This window comes from Triticum urartu, chromosome 7 (genome assembly GCF_003073215.2).
Source record: "Triticum urartu cultivar G1812 chromosome 7, Tu2.1, whole genome shotgun sequence".
NCBI classification, from domain to species: domain Eukaryota; kingdom Viridiplantae; phylum Streptophyta; class Magnoliopsida; order Poales; family Poaceae; genus Triticum; species Triticum urartu.
In genome coordinates this window covers 12,222,001-12,240,549 of record NC_053028.1, presented here as the reverse complement: position 1 = coordinate 12,240,549, position 18,549 = coordinate 12,222,001, and the positions used below count along the sequence as shown (strand labels likewise).

At 44.7% G+C, this 18,549-nt stretch overlaps 3 protein-coding genes across 4 annotated transcripts; all 3 read right to left on the bottom strand.

Annotated features, from left to right (window-relative positions):
* Window positions 1-6,494: 6,494 nt before the first annotated feature.
* Window positions 6,495-7,320, bottom strand: LOC125522604 (pectinesterase inhibitor 8-like). Its single transcript, XM_048687651.1, has one exon. The coding sequence runs from the start codon at window positions 7,281-7,283 to the stop codon at window positions 6,687-6,689; it is 597 nt and encodes a 198-aa protein (XP_048543608.1). The 5' UTR covers window positions 7,284-7,320; the 3' UTR covers window positions 6,495-6,686.
* A 171-nt stretch (window positions 7,321-7,491) lies between these two features.
* On the bottom strand, window positions 7,492-9,814 carry LOC125522603 (WAT1-related protein At3g30340-like). Its single transcript, XM_048687649.1, has 5 exons — window positions 9,491-9,814; window positions 9,157-9,336; window positions 8,225-8,642; window positions 7,979-8,130; window positions 7,492-7,832 (listed from the first exon to the last, which is right to left on the bottom strand). The coding sequence occupies exons 1-5, from the start codon at window positions 9,679-9,681 to the stop codon at window positions 7,673-7,675; spliced, it is 1,101 nt and encodes a 366-aa protein (XP_048543606.1). The 5' UTR covers window positions 9,682-9,814; the 3' UTR covers window positions 7,492-7,672.
* Window positions 9,815-10,283: 469 nt separating this feature from the next.
* On the bottom strand, window positions 10,284-12,414 carry LOC125522602 (WAT1-related protein At3g30340-like). Of its 2 annotated transcripts, XM_048687648.1 has the most exons (6): window positions 12,043-12,414; window positions 11,899-11,961; window positions 11,658-11,774; window positions 11,159-11,558; window positions 10,918-11,069; window positions 10,284-10,730 (listed from the first exon to the last, which is right to left on the bottom strand). In XM_048687648.1, exons 1-6 carry the CDS (start codon window positions 12,273-12,275, stop codon window positions 10,604-10,606), a joined length of 1,092 nt encoding a protein of 363 aa, XP_048543605.1. In that variant the 5' UTR covers window positions 12,276-12,414; the 3' UTR covers window positions 10,284-10,603. The 2 variants fall into 2 exon arrangements, with proteins under 2 accessions (XP_048543605.1, XP_048543604.1); XM_048687647.1 differs by having other exon boundaries at window positions 11,159-11,774.
* Window positions 12,415-18,549: the final 6,135 nt, after the last annotated feature.

Below are 18,549 nucleotides of genomic sequence, written 5' to 3'. Positions count from 1 at the left end.
CTAGAGGGATGTCTAATCTGAGTGGGAGTTCATTAATAATTTGATTAGATGAACTTAATTATCATGAACTTAGTCTAAAATCTTTACAATATGTCATGTAGATCAAATGGCCAACGTTGTATTCAATTTCAACGCGTTCCTAGAGAAAACCAAGCTGAAAGACGATGGCAGCAACTATACGGACTGGGTCCGGAACCTGAGGATCATCCTCATAGCTGCCAAGAAAGATTATGTCCTACAAGCACCGCTAGGTGATCCACCCGTCCCACAGAACCAAGACGCTATGAACGCTTGGCAGACACGTACTGATGACTACTCCCTCGTTCAGTGCGGCATGCTTTACAGCTTAGAACCGGGGCTCCAAAAGCGTTTTGAGAGACATGGAGCATATGAGATGTTCGAAGAGCTAAAAATGGTTTTTCAAGCTCATGCCCGGATCGAGAGATATGAAGTCTCCGATAAGTTCTTCAGCTGTAAGATGGAGGAAAATAGTTCTGTCAGTGAGCACATACTCACTATGTCTGGGTTACATAATCGCTTGACTCAGCTGGGAGTTAATCTCCCGGGTGACGCGGTCATTGACAGAATCCTCCAGTCGCTTCCACCAAGCTACAAGAGCTTTGTGATGAACTTCAATATGCAGGGGATGGTAAAGACCATTCCTGAAGTATTTGCTATGCTGAAGTCAGCAGAGGTAGAAGTCAAGAAGGAACATCAAGTGTTGATGATGAATAAAACCACTAAGTTCAAGAAGGGCAAGGGTAAAAAGAACTTCAAGAAGGACGGCAAGGAAGTTGCTGTGCCCGGCAAGCAAGCTGTCGGGAAGAAGTCAAAGAATGGACCCAAGCCTGAGATAGAGTGCTTTTATTGCAAAGGGAAGGGTCACTGGAAGCGGAACTGCCCCAAATACTTAGCGGACAAGAAGGCCGGCAACACCAAAGGTATATTTGATATACATGTAATTGATGTGTACCTTACCAGTACTCGTAGTAACTCCTGGGTATTTGATACCGGTGCCGTTGCTCATATTTGTAACTCACCACAGGAGCTGCGGAATAAACGGAAACTGGAGAAGGACGAGGTGACGATGCGCGTCGGGAATGGTTCCAAGGTCGATGTGATCGCCGTCGGCACGCTACCTCTACATTTACCTACGGGATTAGTTATAAACCTCAATAATTGTTATTTAGTACCATGTTTGAGCATGAACATTGTATCAGGATCTCGTTTAATACGAGATGGCTACTCATTTAAATCCGAGAATAATGGTTGTTCTATTTATATGAGAGATATGTTTTATGGTCATGCTCCGATAGTCAATGGTTTATTCTTAATGAATCTCGAGCGTATTACTACACATGTTCATAGTGTGAGTACCAAAAGATGTAAGGTTGATAATGATAGTCCCACATACTTGTGGCACTGCCGCCTTGGTCACATAGGTGTCAAACGCATGAAGAAGCTCCATGCAGATGGACTTTTAGAGTCTCTTGATTATGAATCATTTGACACGTGCGAACCATGCCTCATGGGAAAAATGACCAAGACTCCGTTCTCAGGAACAATGGAGCGAGCAACCAACTTATTGGAAATCATACATACTGATGTGTGCGGTCCAATGAGTGTTGAGGCTCGCGGTGGCTATCGTTATGTTCTCACCCTCACTGATGACTTAAGTAGATATGGGTATGTCTACTTAATGAAACACAAGTCTGAAACCTTTGAAAAGTTCAAGGAATTTCAGAGTGAAGTTGAGAATCAACGTGACAGGAAAATCAAGTTTCTACGATCAGATCGTGGAGGAGAATACTTGAGTCACGAATTTGGCACACACTTAAGAAAATGTGGAATAGTTTCACAACTCACGCCGCCTGGAACACCTCAGCGTAACGGTGTGTCCGAACGTCGCAATCGCACTCTATTAGATATGGTGCGATCTATGATGTCTCTTGCCGATTTACCGCTATCCTTTTGGGGGTATGCTTTAGAGACTGCCGCATTCACTTTAAATAGGGCTCCGTCGAAATCCGTTGAGATGACACCGTATGAATTATGGTTTGGGAAGAAACCTAAGCTGTCGTTTCTAAAAGTTTGGGGATGCGATGCTTATGTCAAGAAACTTCAACCTGAAAAGCTCGAATCCAAGTCGGAAAAATGCGTCTTCATAGGATACCCTAAAGAAACTTATGGGTATACCTTCTACCTCAGATCCGAAGGCAAGATCTTTGTTGCCAGGAATGGATCCTTTCTAGAGAAAGAGTTTCTCTCGAAAGAAGTAAGTGGGAGGAAAGCAGAACTTGATGAAGTATTGCCTCTTGAACCGGTAAATGGCGCAACTCAAGAAAATGTTCCTGAGGTGCCTGCACCGACTAGAGAGGAAGTTATTCATGATGATCAAGATACTTCTGATCAAGCTCCTACTGAAATTCGAAGGTCCACAAGGACACGTTCCGCACCAGAGTGGTACGGCAACCCTGTCTTGGAAATCATGTTGTTAGACAATGGTGAACCTTCGAACTATGAAGAAGCGATGGCGGGACCGGATTCCAACAAATGGCTAGAAGCCATGAAATCCGAGATAGGATCCATGTATGAAAACGAAGTATGGACTTTGACTGACTTGCCCGTTGAACGGCGAGCCATAGAAAATAAATGGATCTTTAAGAAGAAGACAGACGCGGATGGTAATGTGACCATCTATAAAGCTCGGCTTGTCGCTAAGGGTTATCGACAAGTTCAAGGGGTTGACTACGATGACACTTTCTCACCGGTAGCGAAGCTAAAGTCCGTCCGAATCATGTTAGCAGTTGCCGCATTCTATGATTATGAAATATGGCAAATGGACGTCAAAACGGCATTCCTTAATGGTTTCCTTAAGGAAGAATTGTATATGATGCAGCCGGAAGGTTTTGTCGATCCTAAGAATGCTAACAAGGTGTGCAAGCTCCAACGCTCGATTTATGGGCTGGTGCAAGCATCTCGGAGTTGGAACATTCGCTTTGATGAGATGATCAAAGCGTTTGGGTTTACGCAGACTTATGAAGAAGCCTGCGTTTACAAGAAAGTGAGTGGGAGCTCTGTAGCATTTCTCATATTATATGTAGATGACATACTTTTGATGGGAAATGATATAGAACTCTTGGACAGCATCAAGGCCTACTTGAATAAGAGTTTTTCAATGAAGGACCTTGGAGAAGCTGCTTATATATTAGGCATCAAGATCTATAGAGATAGATCGAGACGCCTCATAGGTCTTTCACAAAGCACATACCTTGATAAGATATTGAAGAAGTTCAATATGGATCAGTCTAAGAAGGGGTTCTTGCCTGTGTTGCAAGGTGTGAAATTGAGCTCAGCTCAATGTCCGACCACGGCAGAAGATATAGAAGAGATGAGTGTCATCCCCTATGCCTCAGCCATAGGTCTATTATGTATGCCATGCTGTGTACCAGACCTGATGTAAACCTTGCCGTAAGTTTGGTAGGAAGGTACCAAAGTAATCCCGGCAAGGAACACTGGACAGCGGTCAAGAATATCCTGAAGTACCTGAAAAGGACTAAGGAAATGTTTCTCGTTTATGGAGGTGACGAAGAGCTCGTCGTAAAGGGTTACGTCGACGCTAGCTTCGACACAGATCTGGATGACTCTAAGTCACAAACCGGATACGTGTATATGTTGAATGGTGGAGCAGTGAGCTGGTGCAGCTGCAAGCAGAGCGTCGTGGCGGGATCTACATGTGAAGCGGAGTACATGGCAGCCTCGGAGGCAGCACATGAAGCAATATGGGTGAAGGAGTTCATCACCGACCTAGGAGTCATACCCAATGCGTCGGGGCCAATCAAACTCTTTTGTGACAACACTGGAGCTATTGCACTTGCCAAGGAGCCCAGGTTTCACAAGAAGACAAGGCACATCAAGCGTCGCTTCAACTCCATTCGTGAAAATGTTCAAGATGGAGACATAGAGATTTGTAAAGTACATACGGACCTGAATATAGCAGATCCGTTGACTAAACCTCTCCCTAGGGCAAAACATGATCAACACCAGAATTCCATGGGTGTTCGATTCATCACAATGTAACTAGATTATTGACTCTAGTGCAAGTGGGAGACTGTTGGAAATATGCCCTAGAGGCAATAATAAAAGCATTATTATTATATTTCTTTGTTCATGATAATTGTCTTTATTCATGCTATAACTCTATTATCCGGAAATCGTAAATACACGTGTGAATACATAGATTATATTTCTTTGTTCATGATAATTGTCTTTATTCATGCTATAACTGTATTATCCGGAAATCGTAATACACGTGTGAATACATAGACCATAATATGTCCCTAGTAAGCCTCTAGTTGACTAGCTCGTTGATCAACAGATAGTCATGGTTTCCTGGCTATGGACATTGGATGTCATTGATAACGGGATCACGTCATTAGGAGAATGATGTGATGGACAAGACCTAATCCTAAGCATAGACAAGATCGTGTAGTTTCGTTTGCTAGAGCTTTTCCAATGTCAAGTATCTTTTCCTTTGACCATGAGATCGTGTAACTCCCGGATACCGTAAGAGTGCTTTGGGTGTATCAAACGTCACAACATAACTGGATGACTATAAAGGTGCACTACGGGTATCTCCGAAAGTGTCTGTTAGGTTGACATGGATCGAGACTGGGATTTGTCACTCCATATAACGGAGAGGTATCACTGGGCCCACTCGGTAATGCATCCTCATTATGAGCTCAAGGTGACCAAGTGGTTGATCACGGGATCATGCATTACGGTACGAGTAAAGTGACTGGCCGGTAACGAGATTGAACAAGGTATTGGGATACCGACGATCGAGTCTCGGGCAAGTAACATACCGATTGACAAAGGGAATTGTATACGGGGTTGATTAATCCTCGACATCGTGGTTCATCCGATGAGATCATCGTGGAGCATGCGGGAGCCATCATGGGTATCCAGATCCCGCTGTTGGTTATTGACCGGAGAGTCGTCTCGGTCATGTCTGCTTGTCTCCCGAACCCCTAGGGTCTACACACTTAAGGTGCGGTGACGCTAGGGTTGTGAAGATATGTATATGCAGTAACTCGAATGTTGTTCGGAGTCCCGGATGAGATCCGGACGTCACGAGGAGTTCCGGAATGGTCCGGAGGTAAAGAATTATATATAGGAAGCGCTGTTTCGGCCATTGGGACAAGTTTCGGGGTTATCGGTATTGTACCGGGACCACCGGAGGGGTCTCGGGGGTCCCCCGGGTGGGGCCACCTATCCCGGAGGGCCTCATGGGCTGAAATAGGAGGGAACCCAGCCCATAGTGGGCTGGGGCGCCACCCCCTATAGGCCCATGCGCCTAGGGTTTCCACCAAGGAAGAGTCCAAGTGGTGGAAGGCACCCCTAGGTGCCTTGGGGGGGGAGGGAAACCTCCCCTTGGCAGCCGCACCTAGGAGATTAGATCTCCTAGGCTGCGCACCACCCCCCCTTGGCCCTCCTATATATAGTTGAGGAGAGGGAGGACTTCATACCTCAGCCTTTGGTGCTTCCTCTCTCCCCGTTACGTCTCTCTCTCGTAGTATAGGCGAAGCCCTGCTACTGTGACGCCCTGCATCCACCACCACGCCGTCGTGCTGCTGGAATCTTCATCAACCTCTCCTTCCCCCTTGCTGGATCAAGAAAGGAGGAGACGTCATCCGTTCCGTACGTGTGTTGAACGCGGAGGCATCGTCCGTTCGGTGCTAAGATCTTCGGTGATTTGGATCACGTCGTGTTCGACTACATCATCCCCGTTCTTTGAACGCTTCCGCTCGCCATCTACAAGGTACGTAGATGCATCTAATCACTCGTTGCTAGATGAACTCCTAGATGGATCTTGGTGAAACCGTAGAAAAATTTTTGTTTTCTGCTACGTTACCCAACACCATGGTGGTGTCAAGTCATCGAAGAAGTGTTGTGACTGGGATCTTACTAGATCGTTGCCCCTTTCCCTTTCCCTTAATCTCCTACCAGTTTATCCCCATCCAACCTATGGAGACACAAAAATCTTTTCATGAAGATCTTGTGCTTCACTTTTGATGTTGCTTCAGCTCTACAGGGAGGTCGCAACCCATCCAAGGGGCTTATTCCTCTCTGGTGCATGCTATTATACATGATCCTTGGCGTTGATGAGCTACTAATCATGTGTCTCAAGAGGCTGCTTGATGAAGTCATCTTTGTCCTCCTTTAGGTTGTTGGTCATCATCTTCATTACCGGTGTTTGGCTACATGTTCTGCTTGATAGTGATTGTCGGCGGCAAGGCTTCAAGGTGGAGCAGCGTCGATCGGCTCTCCCAATGTCTGTTACTCGTGGCCCTCCACGTGTCCTCTTCCTCGGTCTCATAATGTAAGCCATTTTTGTACGAGATAATGTAAGACTTAGTATGACACTTAAGGTGTCTTAGATTCGCTAGTTGTACGGATCATATCGATTTTTCTTGAAGACCACATGGCTACATTTTATTATCACACTCGTCTTCCATTGATAAACGCTGGATGTAAAAACATTGCACATACCAAACTATCTTATGCAGCCATGTTGAAAGAAGAGGGTTTATTCGTTCATTATTAATCCCATTTCGTTTTTATTTACCACTACGTCAGCCGAGCACGCATGTCTCGCACGTGCCCAAGCGGCCGATCGACGACGGTCAGGCGATGCCGCTGGTGAGCCCGAGCGCGATGACGGCGAGGCGGCCGTACTCCTTGTCGTGCCCGGCGACGGGGACGCCTCCCCGCGCCTCCTCCTCGCCCTTCCACGCGTCCTCGCACCGCTCCGCAGCGCCCAGCGCCGCCGCGATCTGCTCCACGGCGCGCCCGTACACGCGCGCGCGGATGTTGTCCAGCGCGTCCCGGAGCACGTCGGCCGCTGCGCCGTAGAGCTCCGTGCAGCGGCCGAGCCTGGCGCGCGCGCGCGGGCTGCCCTCCGCCTCGCCCAGCCCCTCCATCCGCGCCTCCGTGGCCGCCGCGTGCTCCACCGCCATCCGCGTCGCCGCCGCCGCAAGCGCGTGCATGTCCGCCGCGTCCCGGCCCTCGGAGTCGGAGGAGAGGGAGGCCACGCAGTGCTCGTAGTCCACGGCCGCGTCCCGGACCGCCGCGCCGCGGCACGCCTCCTCGATCCCCGCCGACGCCGCCATCACCGCCGCCTGCGCCGTGCGCGGCGCCCCGGCCAGGATGAGGACCGCCACGGCCACGGCGAGCACCGCCATGGACGTGGTGTGGCCGCGTCCTCCTTGCTGCATCGCCATGCTACCTCGATCGTTCAGGAGTGTGGTTGTGCGGCATGGGTATTTATGTATGAGCTCGTACGTGGGGTGAGGGTCTGTCAATGGAGGACGACACAGGTGTCGGCCATGCCCCAAGCCGGAGATCAGCCATTGCTAATTCGGACATGAACGAACGACACAGAGTGAGCGGCTAATTATAGATGGATTTGAGTGACACCATGAATCAACATCTCATAGTTCATCCCCATCTTCACCAGAGCATCTCACTCTCATGTCAAGATCACAACTGTTCCCATCCAAATTTCCTACGGTACAGTACAGTGTTTGATTAGTAGTTTCAGTTCATCATGTTCTCTCTAGTTCAAAATTTCAAATGCGTGTCTTGCTGCAGTTCAGACTTCGGTTCGGGATCACACTCTCTCCTGCTGCTCTGCCACGTCTCCGTGGCCAGCTGCTGCTACCTCCACCGTCTTCGCCGGAGCGGCGGCGGCGGCTGCGACGGCGGCTTCCTCCCTCTTGCCCCACAGCACGAGGTAGAGGCCCAGGATGACCAGCACCGACCCCAGCACGCTGCAAACATCATGTCATCATCATCAGATCAATCGACAATTCGTCACTGAATGAGCTCACTGTCTGATGCAGTTTAGACCACTGAACTCTGACGAAAAACAACAGTGTTCAGAGAGTGGGTTCGGTTCAGTGGCCGGCGGACCGACCTGCCGAGGTAGAGGGGCTCGTGGAGGACGCATAGGTCGATGCCGGCGACGAACATCTGCGCCAGCGGGCTGAAGGCGGCGGTGAATACCGGGCCCCGCTTCTCCACGCAGTAGGTCAGCAGCAGGTACCCGACCCCGGACGCCACCACCCCCTGCCAAATCCAAATCCAAACAAATCCCCAATCAAAATCTTGCATCTTTAATCTTCAGGAGTCGACGGATGGACCAGGGATCGCGCGCACGTACGCAGTACACGACGGCGGCGATCTCGACGGTGCCGCGGAGCCGCCAGGCGGCGAGGCCGGCGCCCCACTGCGTGGACAGCGCCAGCGCCGCCGCCTGCGCGAAGCTGAGCAGCGACATGAGCGCCGTGGCCGAGTACACCGCCGGGTACAGGCGCGTGAGCCGCCGCTGCAGCAGCAGCCACCCCGCGAACCCCACCACGTTCGCCAGCATCGACGCCGACCCCAGCACCCACCGCACCGCGCTCCGGTGCTGCTCCTCGACGCCGGCCGCCGCCGCCGACGACGGGGGCAGGTGGTGGTGGAGGTGGGTGAGGGACGCGCCCTTGTAGAAGGTGAGCATCATGGCCCCCGTGAGGGACAGCAGCGTGCCGGAGATCTTGGCGCTCCCGGACTTGCTCCGAACCTCCAGCGCCTCATACCTAGCACAGGTCATGGATGAGATTCATTTGAATTTGTTTGGTTTTCTACTAATTGTGTTTATAAATCATGGCTCATAGGTGTGCAATACAAACCTACAAAATTATGAAAAAGTGTTTAATTCTGATTCACATGACTTAGAAAATTATGTGTGTTAAAGTTCTGTTCATAGGATACGCTGATCGATGTGGTCCGTAAAGTCGAAGTCTTTTTCTTTTGCTGTTGATTCAGTTCAAGATGCTATTATGTGCTAGATTTGATGAAAACAGATTTGAAAAGTAATAGTGCAGAATCAAACTAGCTATTAGGGTCTTATATTGCATTTCAAGCTCCTATTGTACTACTCCTAGTTAGATTAATGGAAGCTGTATTAAAGTGTTCAAACAGAGTCGATTCAAACTTATAGTCGTGCTACACACTTGTATATGAAACTTTGCAACATGACCTACTACATGGAAGAAACCTTCTTTTCACAGAAAACAACTTTTTGCCACAGGAAAGAGAATGAACATTTACCCGAAAGCGAGTGATATCAGGAAGGTAACCACCGGGAGCAGATTGCCGAAAGTCGCAGCAAACGTTGCGGTCGTGTACTCCAGCCCGACGAAGAGCGTGTACTGAAGCAGGACCGGGCCGAGGATTCCACTAAGGAACAGGTACGCAAAGATTTCAGCAGTGATCTTTGGTCTTGTCTTCCTGAAAGGAGGAACACAAAAAAAAGGCCAGTTCATGTGCATGATCAGCGACAGTGAAATACCAACGACGACTACTGGTACTAGTACTAGCAGCTGCTTTTATCGCCATGATGATCTGTTTTTGCCTTTGCTTTTGATAATAGTAATGATGATACCTTTCCTTGAAGTAGGCAATGGGGCCAAGGAATACAGTGGCCAGCATCTGCCTGAAAGTGATGAGGACCAGCCGGTTCATCCCCTGGTTCAGCGCCTGCTTGAGCAGCGTGGTCATGACGGCGATCACGACGTTCGTCGCCACCATCGCCGCCGTCGGCATCCACTGCTCCACGCATCCTGCACTCCACATTTTCAGTCCGTCTGCCTCGATGATCTGATGGGCAATTTGTTTCTGGTTATGCCATGGTTTTTATAGGGGTGGTGACAGGCGAAGGTCCGGAAAATGGCATCTCAAGGCATGTCTCCGACTCACGGTTTCGTTTTCGCACACGTGACCGAGAGCTAAAACATGGCCCGGGGGAGAGGAGCACATCGTTTGTTCTCTTAATGTCTGAATAATTGTGGGAAATTTGCCGTATCGAGCAAATTGCGCACCCGGCTGAATCGAATAGCTGTCTCTTTATTGCATAGTGCGAAGGAACAAAGTAAGGCTCTGCCCCCCTTTTTTCCAATTTCTGGCAAGCAAAATATAGCTTGTGATCCTTCCTGCATGGCCTTCTTCTACACTGTAGGGCATTAGATGCTGTCTTAGCACTGAAAATTTTGGCATGAGCCCGTTTAGGACCTACAAGGAACAATTTAGGGGAACGCCTTCCCGTGCGAAAGTTCTTAGATCCAATGCCCACTGTCTCTTCTTTGATGAGCAAAACATTTCTTTAAGTCCAAATCAAATCGCAAAGCATTGATTCGATATAGCCGCCCCCACAGGACCGTGGGGTGGTCGTACAAAAATCGTGCGGAGAATATTTTCTTTTCTTTTCTTTTATTTCTTTTCATGCTCAATATGACAGATGTGACCTTCTAACGTACTGAGATATTGGCAACCTATGCCCACCGCTCTTTATCACCTGAAGAATTTGGGCTACATTTAGGCATATAGCTGCAGAAATTTGCCCGACGTATCGTCTCGTTGTGCGAGCGAAAACGCATACGACAACTGCATTACTAACAGTACTGTATACTATTCCTCTTGGTTAAACTACGTAGGTGTAGAAAACTAAGGAGGAATATATGCCATAGTTTTACAACCTAAGAGTGCCATAGCTTGGTCCTTATGATTTGATTTGCTTCTCCTTATCCTCTTCCTCTTTGGCAGGTGGTACTGTCGCCGAGGCATCCCTGCTCTTTCCCCACAGCAGAATATAGAGGCCCAAGATCATCAGTATGGATCCCAGCACACTGCAAGGGCAAAACAAAAATACAAAAGGTGATGCCATTTGGACCAGCCATTGCAGTTCTACAAGTGCAAAAGTGGATAAACTCACTCATAAACTGAAAAGATTATGCATCATTTATTTCAGTATGGGAAATGAATGAATGATCATGAGACTGTACTGATTTAATATCTGAGGCAAATCTGGTTTACCTTCCAAGGTAGATGTTCTCATGGAGAAAGAAGAAATCAATTATGGCCACCATGATCTGGATGATGGGGATGAAAGCTGAAGTGAACACTGGCCCTCTCTTCTCCACACACCATGTCATCAGTACATATCCCACTCCAGACCCCAAGATTCCCTGCAACATATGAAACAAGTGTTCTTTGGTTCAGCCAATTCTCTGCAGAGTTCACTCTTTTTTGGTAAACTGCAACAAAAAGATCTTACTGTGTACAGTACTGTAACAATCTCCACTGGCTTTGTGAGGACCCACACCGATGCCCGCCGCTGTATCGCCGCCGTCAGGCCCCCGCCCTGCAGGGAGCTGATGAGGAACATGTATGCAGTGCTGGAGTAGAGTGCTGGGTACTTCTTGGTGAGCTTGGACTGCAGCAGGAGCCAAAAGGAGAAGCACAGGCAGTTTGCCAGTAACGCTAGAGTGCCCAGGGTCCAGCTCTTCTTGCCAGATTCTGCTGCTGCTATTTCTGCATGCTGGCCTGAAGGCTCTGCTTGGTGTGTCAAGGCCACACCCTTGTAGAGGGTCAGGAGCATGACGCCGGCGAACGACATGAGTGTCCCGATGATCTTCGCAGCTCCTGCCTTGTTCTTCATGTTCAGTGACTCCACCCTACATCCATGAGCCGTATTCCCAAAAGGTTTAGATATTAGCAAGAACAAAGTGCATGAGAAAGGTACCAGGTAAATTTGAAAATCGGCACACACACACCGGAGCAAGACAGCGATGAGGAAAGTGAGCACAGGAGCCAGGTTGGTGAAAGTTATTGCAAACGTTGCCGTTGTGTACTGCAGCCCGTAGAAGAAGGTATACTGAGAGAGCGCAGCGCTAAAATGGGAGGAAAAGTCAATGATGAATCAAGCAGAATCATATCTGGCAGAGCATTCTATAGCCGGGTCGCTGTACTAATATGAGGAAGTGATTGTTGTGATGCTATGTTTGCCAACCGTACCCTAACGCTGCGCTGAAGAAGAGGTACACCAGGATCTCCAGTGTGAGCTTAGGCCGTGTGTTCCTGAAAGAAAACAACAGCTGCATCATATTCTAGGATAAGTTCTGAACTCTGGTCATCTTCTGCAAATCAAAATTTATGTACCGTTCTTTGAAAAATGCGATCGGAGAAAGGAAGACCGTGGCCACCAGTTGACGCAGCGTGATGAGCACTAGACGGTCGAGCCCTTCCTCGAGCGCCGCCTTGATCAGGGCCGTTGTCACGGCAGAGATGAGGTCGAAGACCAGCATTGCCATCACCGGTTTCCACTCATCGATGCGCGCCATCCCCCACATTGTGCTGCTGAATCTTTGACACACCTTTACTTGTATTGCCATGATGATTCTCTTGTCATGGACTACTTATAGGCATAATTTACCAGACGGAGACCCTTCCGAAAATTAAAGAGATGTCATGGAGGATACGCACAAATGACCCTTTTACCCTCCAAAGAAAAGGCGCTAGTGATGACACATAATGCGATTACTTATTGGCATGAAACGGTCCATCTCGACATGTTCTTTTTCCTTCAGTGCCATGAGAAGCTACTGACACGAATCACAAAGATGTTTTGACTGGTGGAAGCATCTCCTCCATTGCTGAGTTCGCAATGACAGTGGAAAAGACTCCACTATTTGCACACTTCGGTGAGTTTGGCAAGCTCCTGTTTGGGCTACAAACTTGACCCTATTCTCATCATGGTAAGGGTGCAGAGCTATTCAGTTGTGCAGAAAAGGCGGTTCTGTCCCGTCCGATCCAATCCAGAGGAAAGCAGGATGGTGAGTTGTTAGTGGAGTGATCACCTAGTATGAAAGCTCCCTGTCTCATCCATCTCCCTTGATAATGGAAATTGGCGACGCCGAGAGACGAGCAGCTCCCAGTTGCGCAGAGGAATGGCGAAAGCGGGTTGTCGGTATGATGCGGCATTGGTGCACATGGCGGAACTACACTTTGCTGCAACTGCACATTACTTCTTGATCAGGAAACGGCCAGCAATGCCAGGCTAGCCCCTAGACGCAGCAATAAGAAAAATCTTCGTCGCCGACAACTGGTAGTAGATCCAGACCGGGGCAGTGACATAAAATTCCCTGAGGTTTTGACTGCGCACATTGTGCAGCGAGCACCCACCCACTCGTCTCTTTCAGCGGTAACGATGTTACCGCCGCTTGTTTCCTACCGCAGGGGTACTGGATCCAGACAAGATGCTGAATTATGCCCACCTGGAGAATAGCATCCATGTTCAGGTAACTTACTGGATCACATAGTGCTAGCAAATCAACATTGTTCAGGAATTAGGTGGTGATTCATGAGAGTGCAAAGCAAAATGAATCTTTATCAACTGATTTGCATGCAGATCACAATCTAAGCCACATCTGCAGCCCTATCCTACTAGGCTTTAGCTGCCTGCAAGGACAGTTAGATGGGGAACAGTAGGGTATTGTCCCGATCACAGTACATACCCTAAGCAAAAGCACATTAAGAAGCAAAGGAAAGAGAAGGCACTGGCTTTTGCCATAAGCCTATGGCTGAGAAAAGTGCTGACTCTCCTCCATGCTGATAAAAAGCTGCCTTTAACCTGACACAAAAAAAGGTTGTGTGTCAAAAAAGAAAAGGAGAAACTTGTCATTTTCATTTTGTGAGAATAAACTGTTTTCATATATCAGTGTGCATCTTGTAAAAAGAAGTTGTATCAAAAAAATAGAAGGAAAGATTTGCCTTTTCTCCTTTTGTTATTTTGGAGAAGGAAATATATATTATTTTTTTGATAAAAAAGAAGAAACTATAATGATTGGGTGTATGAGAGCATCTTGTAAAAAGACAACTTTAACTAACTGGTATGATTAACCTAGTGCCCACAGCAATCTAGCACAGATTTTATGCTAACCTTAACATCTGAGACTCTTGAGAGCCTAGTGCCTGTCGGTCTCATGGCTGGCCTTAATCAGATGCTAACAAAATTCGCTGATTAAATTATGATTTTTGGAAGATCTTCTGGTCTTTTTGTATTCGGAAGCTAGACTCAGAAAGTAGCAAAGCACTAACCAACATTGTTTTTTCGCATGTAAAGCTTATGCATACAAAGCCACAAAGAAAGCAGACCAGTTTCTAATGTCATGATTTGGACCAATTGAGCCATAGGCAGTTCCTCATATGCCATGTTATTGGATTTCTTGGGCCTACTGTTGTATGTAAATGGTGGCCGACACTTAAATATGATTCTGAATTCCTTTCTTAAGGGCAATTCCTAATTGAGGCTCATTGTGTCAAGCTCCAGTTCGATTTTATTTCTTTTTCTGTTTTTCAAGTTTTTTTCTTATATTTTTCTTTTCCAGTTTTTCAAAAAATTCAGAAAATGTTCATGTTTTAGAAAAAGGTTTAAATTTTTAAGAAAACTTTTGCAATTATTTAATGTCTTTGGAATTTTAAAAATATTTTCAGTTTTAGGAAATGTTCTTATTTTTTAAAAGTTATTAATGATAAAAAAATTGTTCTAAAACTTTTAAACATGTTTATTAAAAACTGCTTCTCCCAGAAAATCAAAATAAAAACTGATAATCTGAGGAAAATAGAAAAACAAATTAACCAGAGATAGTGCTCGCTGTAGTCGTTGCTACATGTGTTGGCCCACCCGAACACACACCTGTGTGACAGGCCGACAATTTGACACAGTAAGCGTCAAATAGGGGCACCCTGCCTTAAGTGCTAGATCGAAAGACACTCCGCCCACTGGCCATCACCATGGGCCAGCGGCCCTGTAATATGTTTTTCCTTTTATCTCTAGGTTTCATTTCTATTTCCTTTTTACTCTTTCTTAATTTTCTTATTAATTTTTTAGTCCTTGCATTCCATTCGACACTTTCTAATCTGTATCTTATTGCTAGCTCACATGTTTGTATAGTTTGTTTTGGTGTCATGTATTAATATATTAAATTTAAATGTTATAGAGCTATTTATCATATTTATTAGTATGGAACATTTTTACATGTCAAACAAATCTTCAAAGGGACCATGCAATTTTGGTTGGGCTTACATAAAAAAATTATTGACATAGATGCAAATTATCATTAAATTTGAAAAAATATTTTAAAATAGTGTCATATTTTTATGATGATTTTTTAGAAGTTGCATGAATTTAGTATTTTATGTGAAAAAATATATTTCATTATGGGATGAAAACAGGGGTGTAGCTAGGAGGTGGATCAGGTGGTCCATGGACCAACCTAGAATTTCCAAAATACATAAATGAATATTTTTGAGGTTCGACCACCCTGGCCCATTGGCCAGGCCACACCATTGTGAAAAACGTATCTTCAAGGAAAATCCATTAAATGTGATTTTGTTCTAAGAACATGTCTTATAGGATACATTTATTATTCATAAAGAAATCTACAAAGTGCAAATATTAGGAACTCCAGTAACACAACGCTGATGGGTCGGTCCACAAAGCTGCAAAGAAGAGGCCGGAGATGTGTCAATGTGGTTTCACTTTCCGCATCTAGTTTCCCACCATGATCCAGTAAAAAAAACACAATAGACGACCAAACATTTATGGACTAATACCAAAGGTTCTGAAAAATAGTTTAGGTCGCTCACCCAAATAGGTTTTTTTTCTTTTGAGAAATGCTCACCAAATAGGTGAGGACCTATGTGCTTACTATCCGTGTAGAAGACCTGGAGACCACAAGATTAAGATATGCTTCTGACCAGGGGTGCCCTTGCTTCTAGCGAGGCTTAGGAACCCTCACTGAAGGGGAGAGGGAGATGGACCAGCCCAGGCGTGCAGGAGGCCACAATCTCGTTTTTTTATTTATTTTTTCTTTATTTTTTATTTTTGTCTATACTTCCAAATATTCTAAATAAATATATTACAAAAAGTACTTCGAGTAAAACATTGAAAAAATGCTGACCAAGCATTTGAAAAATATAAAAAATGTATAGAGGAATTGTTTATCATGTATATGAAAAATGTATACAAAAAAATATACAACGTGTGTGAAAAAAGTTGAGCATATATTTAAAAAATGTTAATCTAAACATTTGAAAAAAATGTTGACCATGTATTAGAAAAATGATAAACTTGTATTTGAAAAATGTTAAATGTGTATAGAAAAAATGTTGACCATGTATTAAAAATGTTAAACTTGTATTTGAGAAATCTTAAATGTGTGTGGGAAAAATGTTGACCATCTATTCAAGAAACGTTAAGCTTGTATTTCAAAAAGTTAAATGTGTATAGAAAATATGTTGACCATGTGTTAAAAAAATGTTAAGCTTGTATATTTGAAATTGTAAATGTCTATAGGAAAATGGTTAGGCATGTATTAAAAAATGTTAAACTTGTATTTCAAAAATGTTAAATGTGTATAAGAAAATGTTGTTCATGAATTAAAAAAATGTTAAACTTGTAATTGAAAAATGTTAAATGTGTATAGAAAAATAATCACCATGTATTCAAATACTATTAATATGTTATTGAAAAATGTTAAATGTGCCGAGAAAACAATGTTGACCATGTATTAAAAAATATATTAACTTGTATTTGAAAAATGTTAAATATGTATAGAAACAAATTTGACCATGTATTCAAAAAATGTTAATCTCTTATTTGAAAAATAAATCGTTTGAAAAAATGGTAAATGTCTATAGAGAAAATGTTGACCATGTATTTAAAAATGTTAATCTGGTATTTGAAAAATGTTAAAAGCTGCCTTTAACCTGACACAAAAAAGTGTTGACTCTCCTCCATGCTGATAAAAAGCTATCGTTAACCTGACACAAAAAAAGGTTGTGTGTCAAAAAGAAAAGGCGAAACTTGTCATTTGCATTTTGCGAGGATAAGCTATTTTCATATAGCAGTGTGCATCTTGTAAAAAGAAGTTGTGTCAAAAAAACAAAAGGAGATATTTGCCTTTTGCATTTCTTTTTTGGAGAAGGGGGGAAAATAGAAAAGGGAAGAATATATAATTATTGTGTGTATCAAAGCATCTTGTAAAAAGAGAACTTTAACTAACTGGTATGATTAGCCTAGTGCCCACTGCAATCTAGCTCAGATTGGATGCTAACCTTAAGATCTGAGTGCCTAGTGCCTGTCGGTCTCATCGCTAACCTTAATCAGATGCTAACAAAGTTCGCTGATTAAATTATCACTATTAGAATATCTTCTGGTCTTTTGTGTTGGGAACCTAGACTCAGAAAGTAGCAAAGCACTAACCAACATTGTTTTTCCCATGTAAAGCTTATGCATACAAAGCCACAAAGAAAGGAGGCCAGTTTCTTCTATCATGATTTGGACCAATTGTGCCATGTGGAGGCGGATCCTCATATGCCATGTTATTGGATTTCTTGGGCCTACTGTTGTATGTAAATGGGTGGCCGGCACTTAAATATGATTCTGAATTCCTTTCTTAAGGGCAATTCCTAATTGACGCTCATTGTGTCAAGCTCCAGTCCGATTTTATTTCTTTTTCTGTTTTAAAGTTCTTTCTTATATTTTTGCTTTCAAGTTTTCCTAAAAATTCAGGAATTATTGTTCATGTTTTTAAAACAGGTTTAAAGTTTTAACAAAACGCTTGGAATTATTTAATGTTTTTGGAATTTTAAAACTATTCTGAATTCTAAAAATGTTCTTCATTTTTGAAAATTACTAACAATTAAAAAAACTGTTCTCCTATAAAATCAAAATAAAAATCAATAATCTGAGGAAAATAGAAAAACAAATTAACCAGAGATAGTGCTCGCTATAGTGCATTGTTACACGTGTTGGCCCACCCGAGAACACACCTGTGTGACAGGCCGAAAATATGACACAACAAGCGTCAAATAGGGGCACTCAGCTCACTGGCCATCACCATGGGCCAGCAGCCCAGTATTGTATTTTTCCTTTTATCTCTAGGTTTCATTTCTATTTCCTGTTTACTCTTTCTTAATTTTCTTGTTTATTTTTTAGTCCTTGTGTTTCATTCGACACTTTCTGATCTGTATCTTATTGCTAGCTCACATGTCTGTATAGTTTGTTTTGCTGTGGTTTATTAATATATTAAATTTAAACATTATAGATTTATTTATCATATTTATTAGTATGGAACATTTGTACATTTCAAACAAATCTTGAAAAGGACCATGAAATTTTTGTTTGGCATACATAAAAAAATGAGTAAAATTCATCGTTGGTACCTCAACTTGCGTCGCCCGGTCACTTTGGTCACTGTACACAATAACTCACGCAATACGGTCACTGTGTACGGCGAACAGTGAAAATACGGTCACTGTGCGCCGTAGACGCAACGTACGCCGCCAATTTGACCAGTCCACGGGCTCCACGTAGGCGGGCAGAGGATTTATGTTAAAGTGCCCATTTGCGGGAGGGCGTTTTTGTAAAAAAAAAGCCGTTTTGATAGAAATCCCCAATCCTCCCCTCCAAATCCCTAGTTCTCGCCGCCGCGCGCCTATCCTACCCTCTCGCCTCCGCGCGCCCTTCCTGCCCTCTGGCCGCCGCGCGCCCCATCCTGCCCTCGCCCCTGACGACAACTGCGCCATGTCTTCTGCTAGTTCTGCCCGGTCTGGTCTCCGCGGCCGGACAGTGGTGGTGCCACTCATCCCATGTCCTCGCTG

Bases quoted from the DNA above. Each gene is read 5' to 3' on its own strand.
- LOC125522603 (XM_048687649.1), bottom strand. From the start codon at position 9,681: ATGTGGAGTGCAGGATGCGTGGAGCAGTGGATGCCGACGGCGGCGATG. The intron at 8,131-8,224 runs GTACGTGCGCGC...TGGATTTGGCAG, and splicing joins TCGCCGCCGTCGTGTACTGC to GGGGTGGTGGCGTCCGGGGT. The intron at 7,833-7,978 runs GTCGGTCCGCCG...TGATGTTTGCAG, and splicing joins GAGCCCCTCTACCTCGGCAG to CGTGCTGGGGTCGGTGCTGG.
- LOC125522604 (XM_048687651.1), bottom strand. From the start codon at position 7,283: ATGGCGATGCAGCAAGGAGGACGCGGCCACACCACGTCCATGGCGGTG.
- LOC125522602 (XM_048687647.1), bottom strand. From the start codon at position 12,275: ATGGCAATACAAGTAAAGGTGTGTCAAAGATTCAGCAGCACAATGTGG. The intron at 11,070-11,158 runs GTAAGATCTTTT...CATATGTTGCAG, and splicing joins TTGTTACAGTACTGTACACA to GGAATCTTGGGGTCTGGAGT. The intron at 10,731-10,917 runs GTAAACCAGATT...TTGCCCTTGCAG, and splicing joins GAGAACATCTACCTTGGAAG to TGTGCTGGGATCCATACTGA.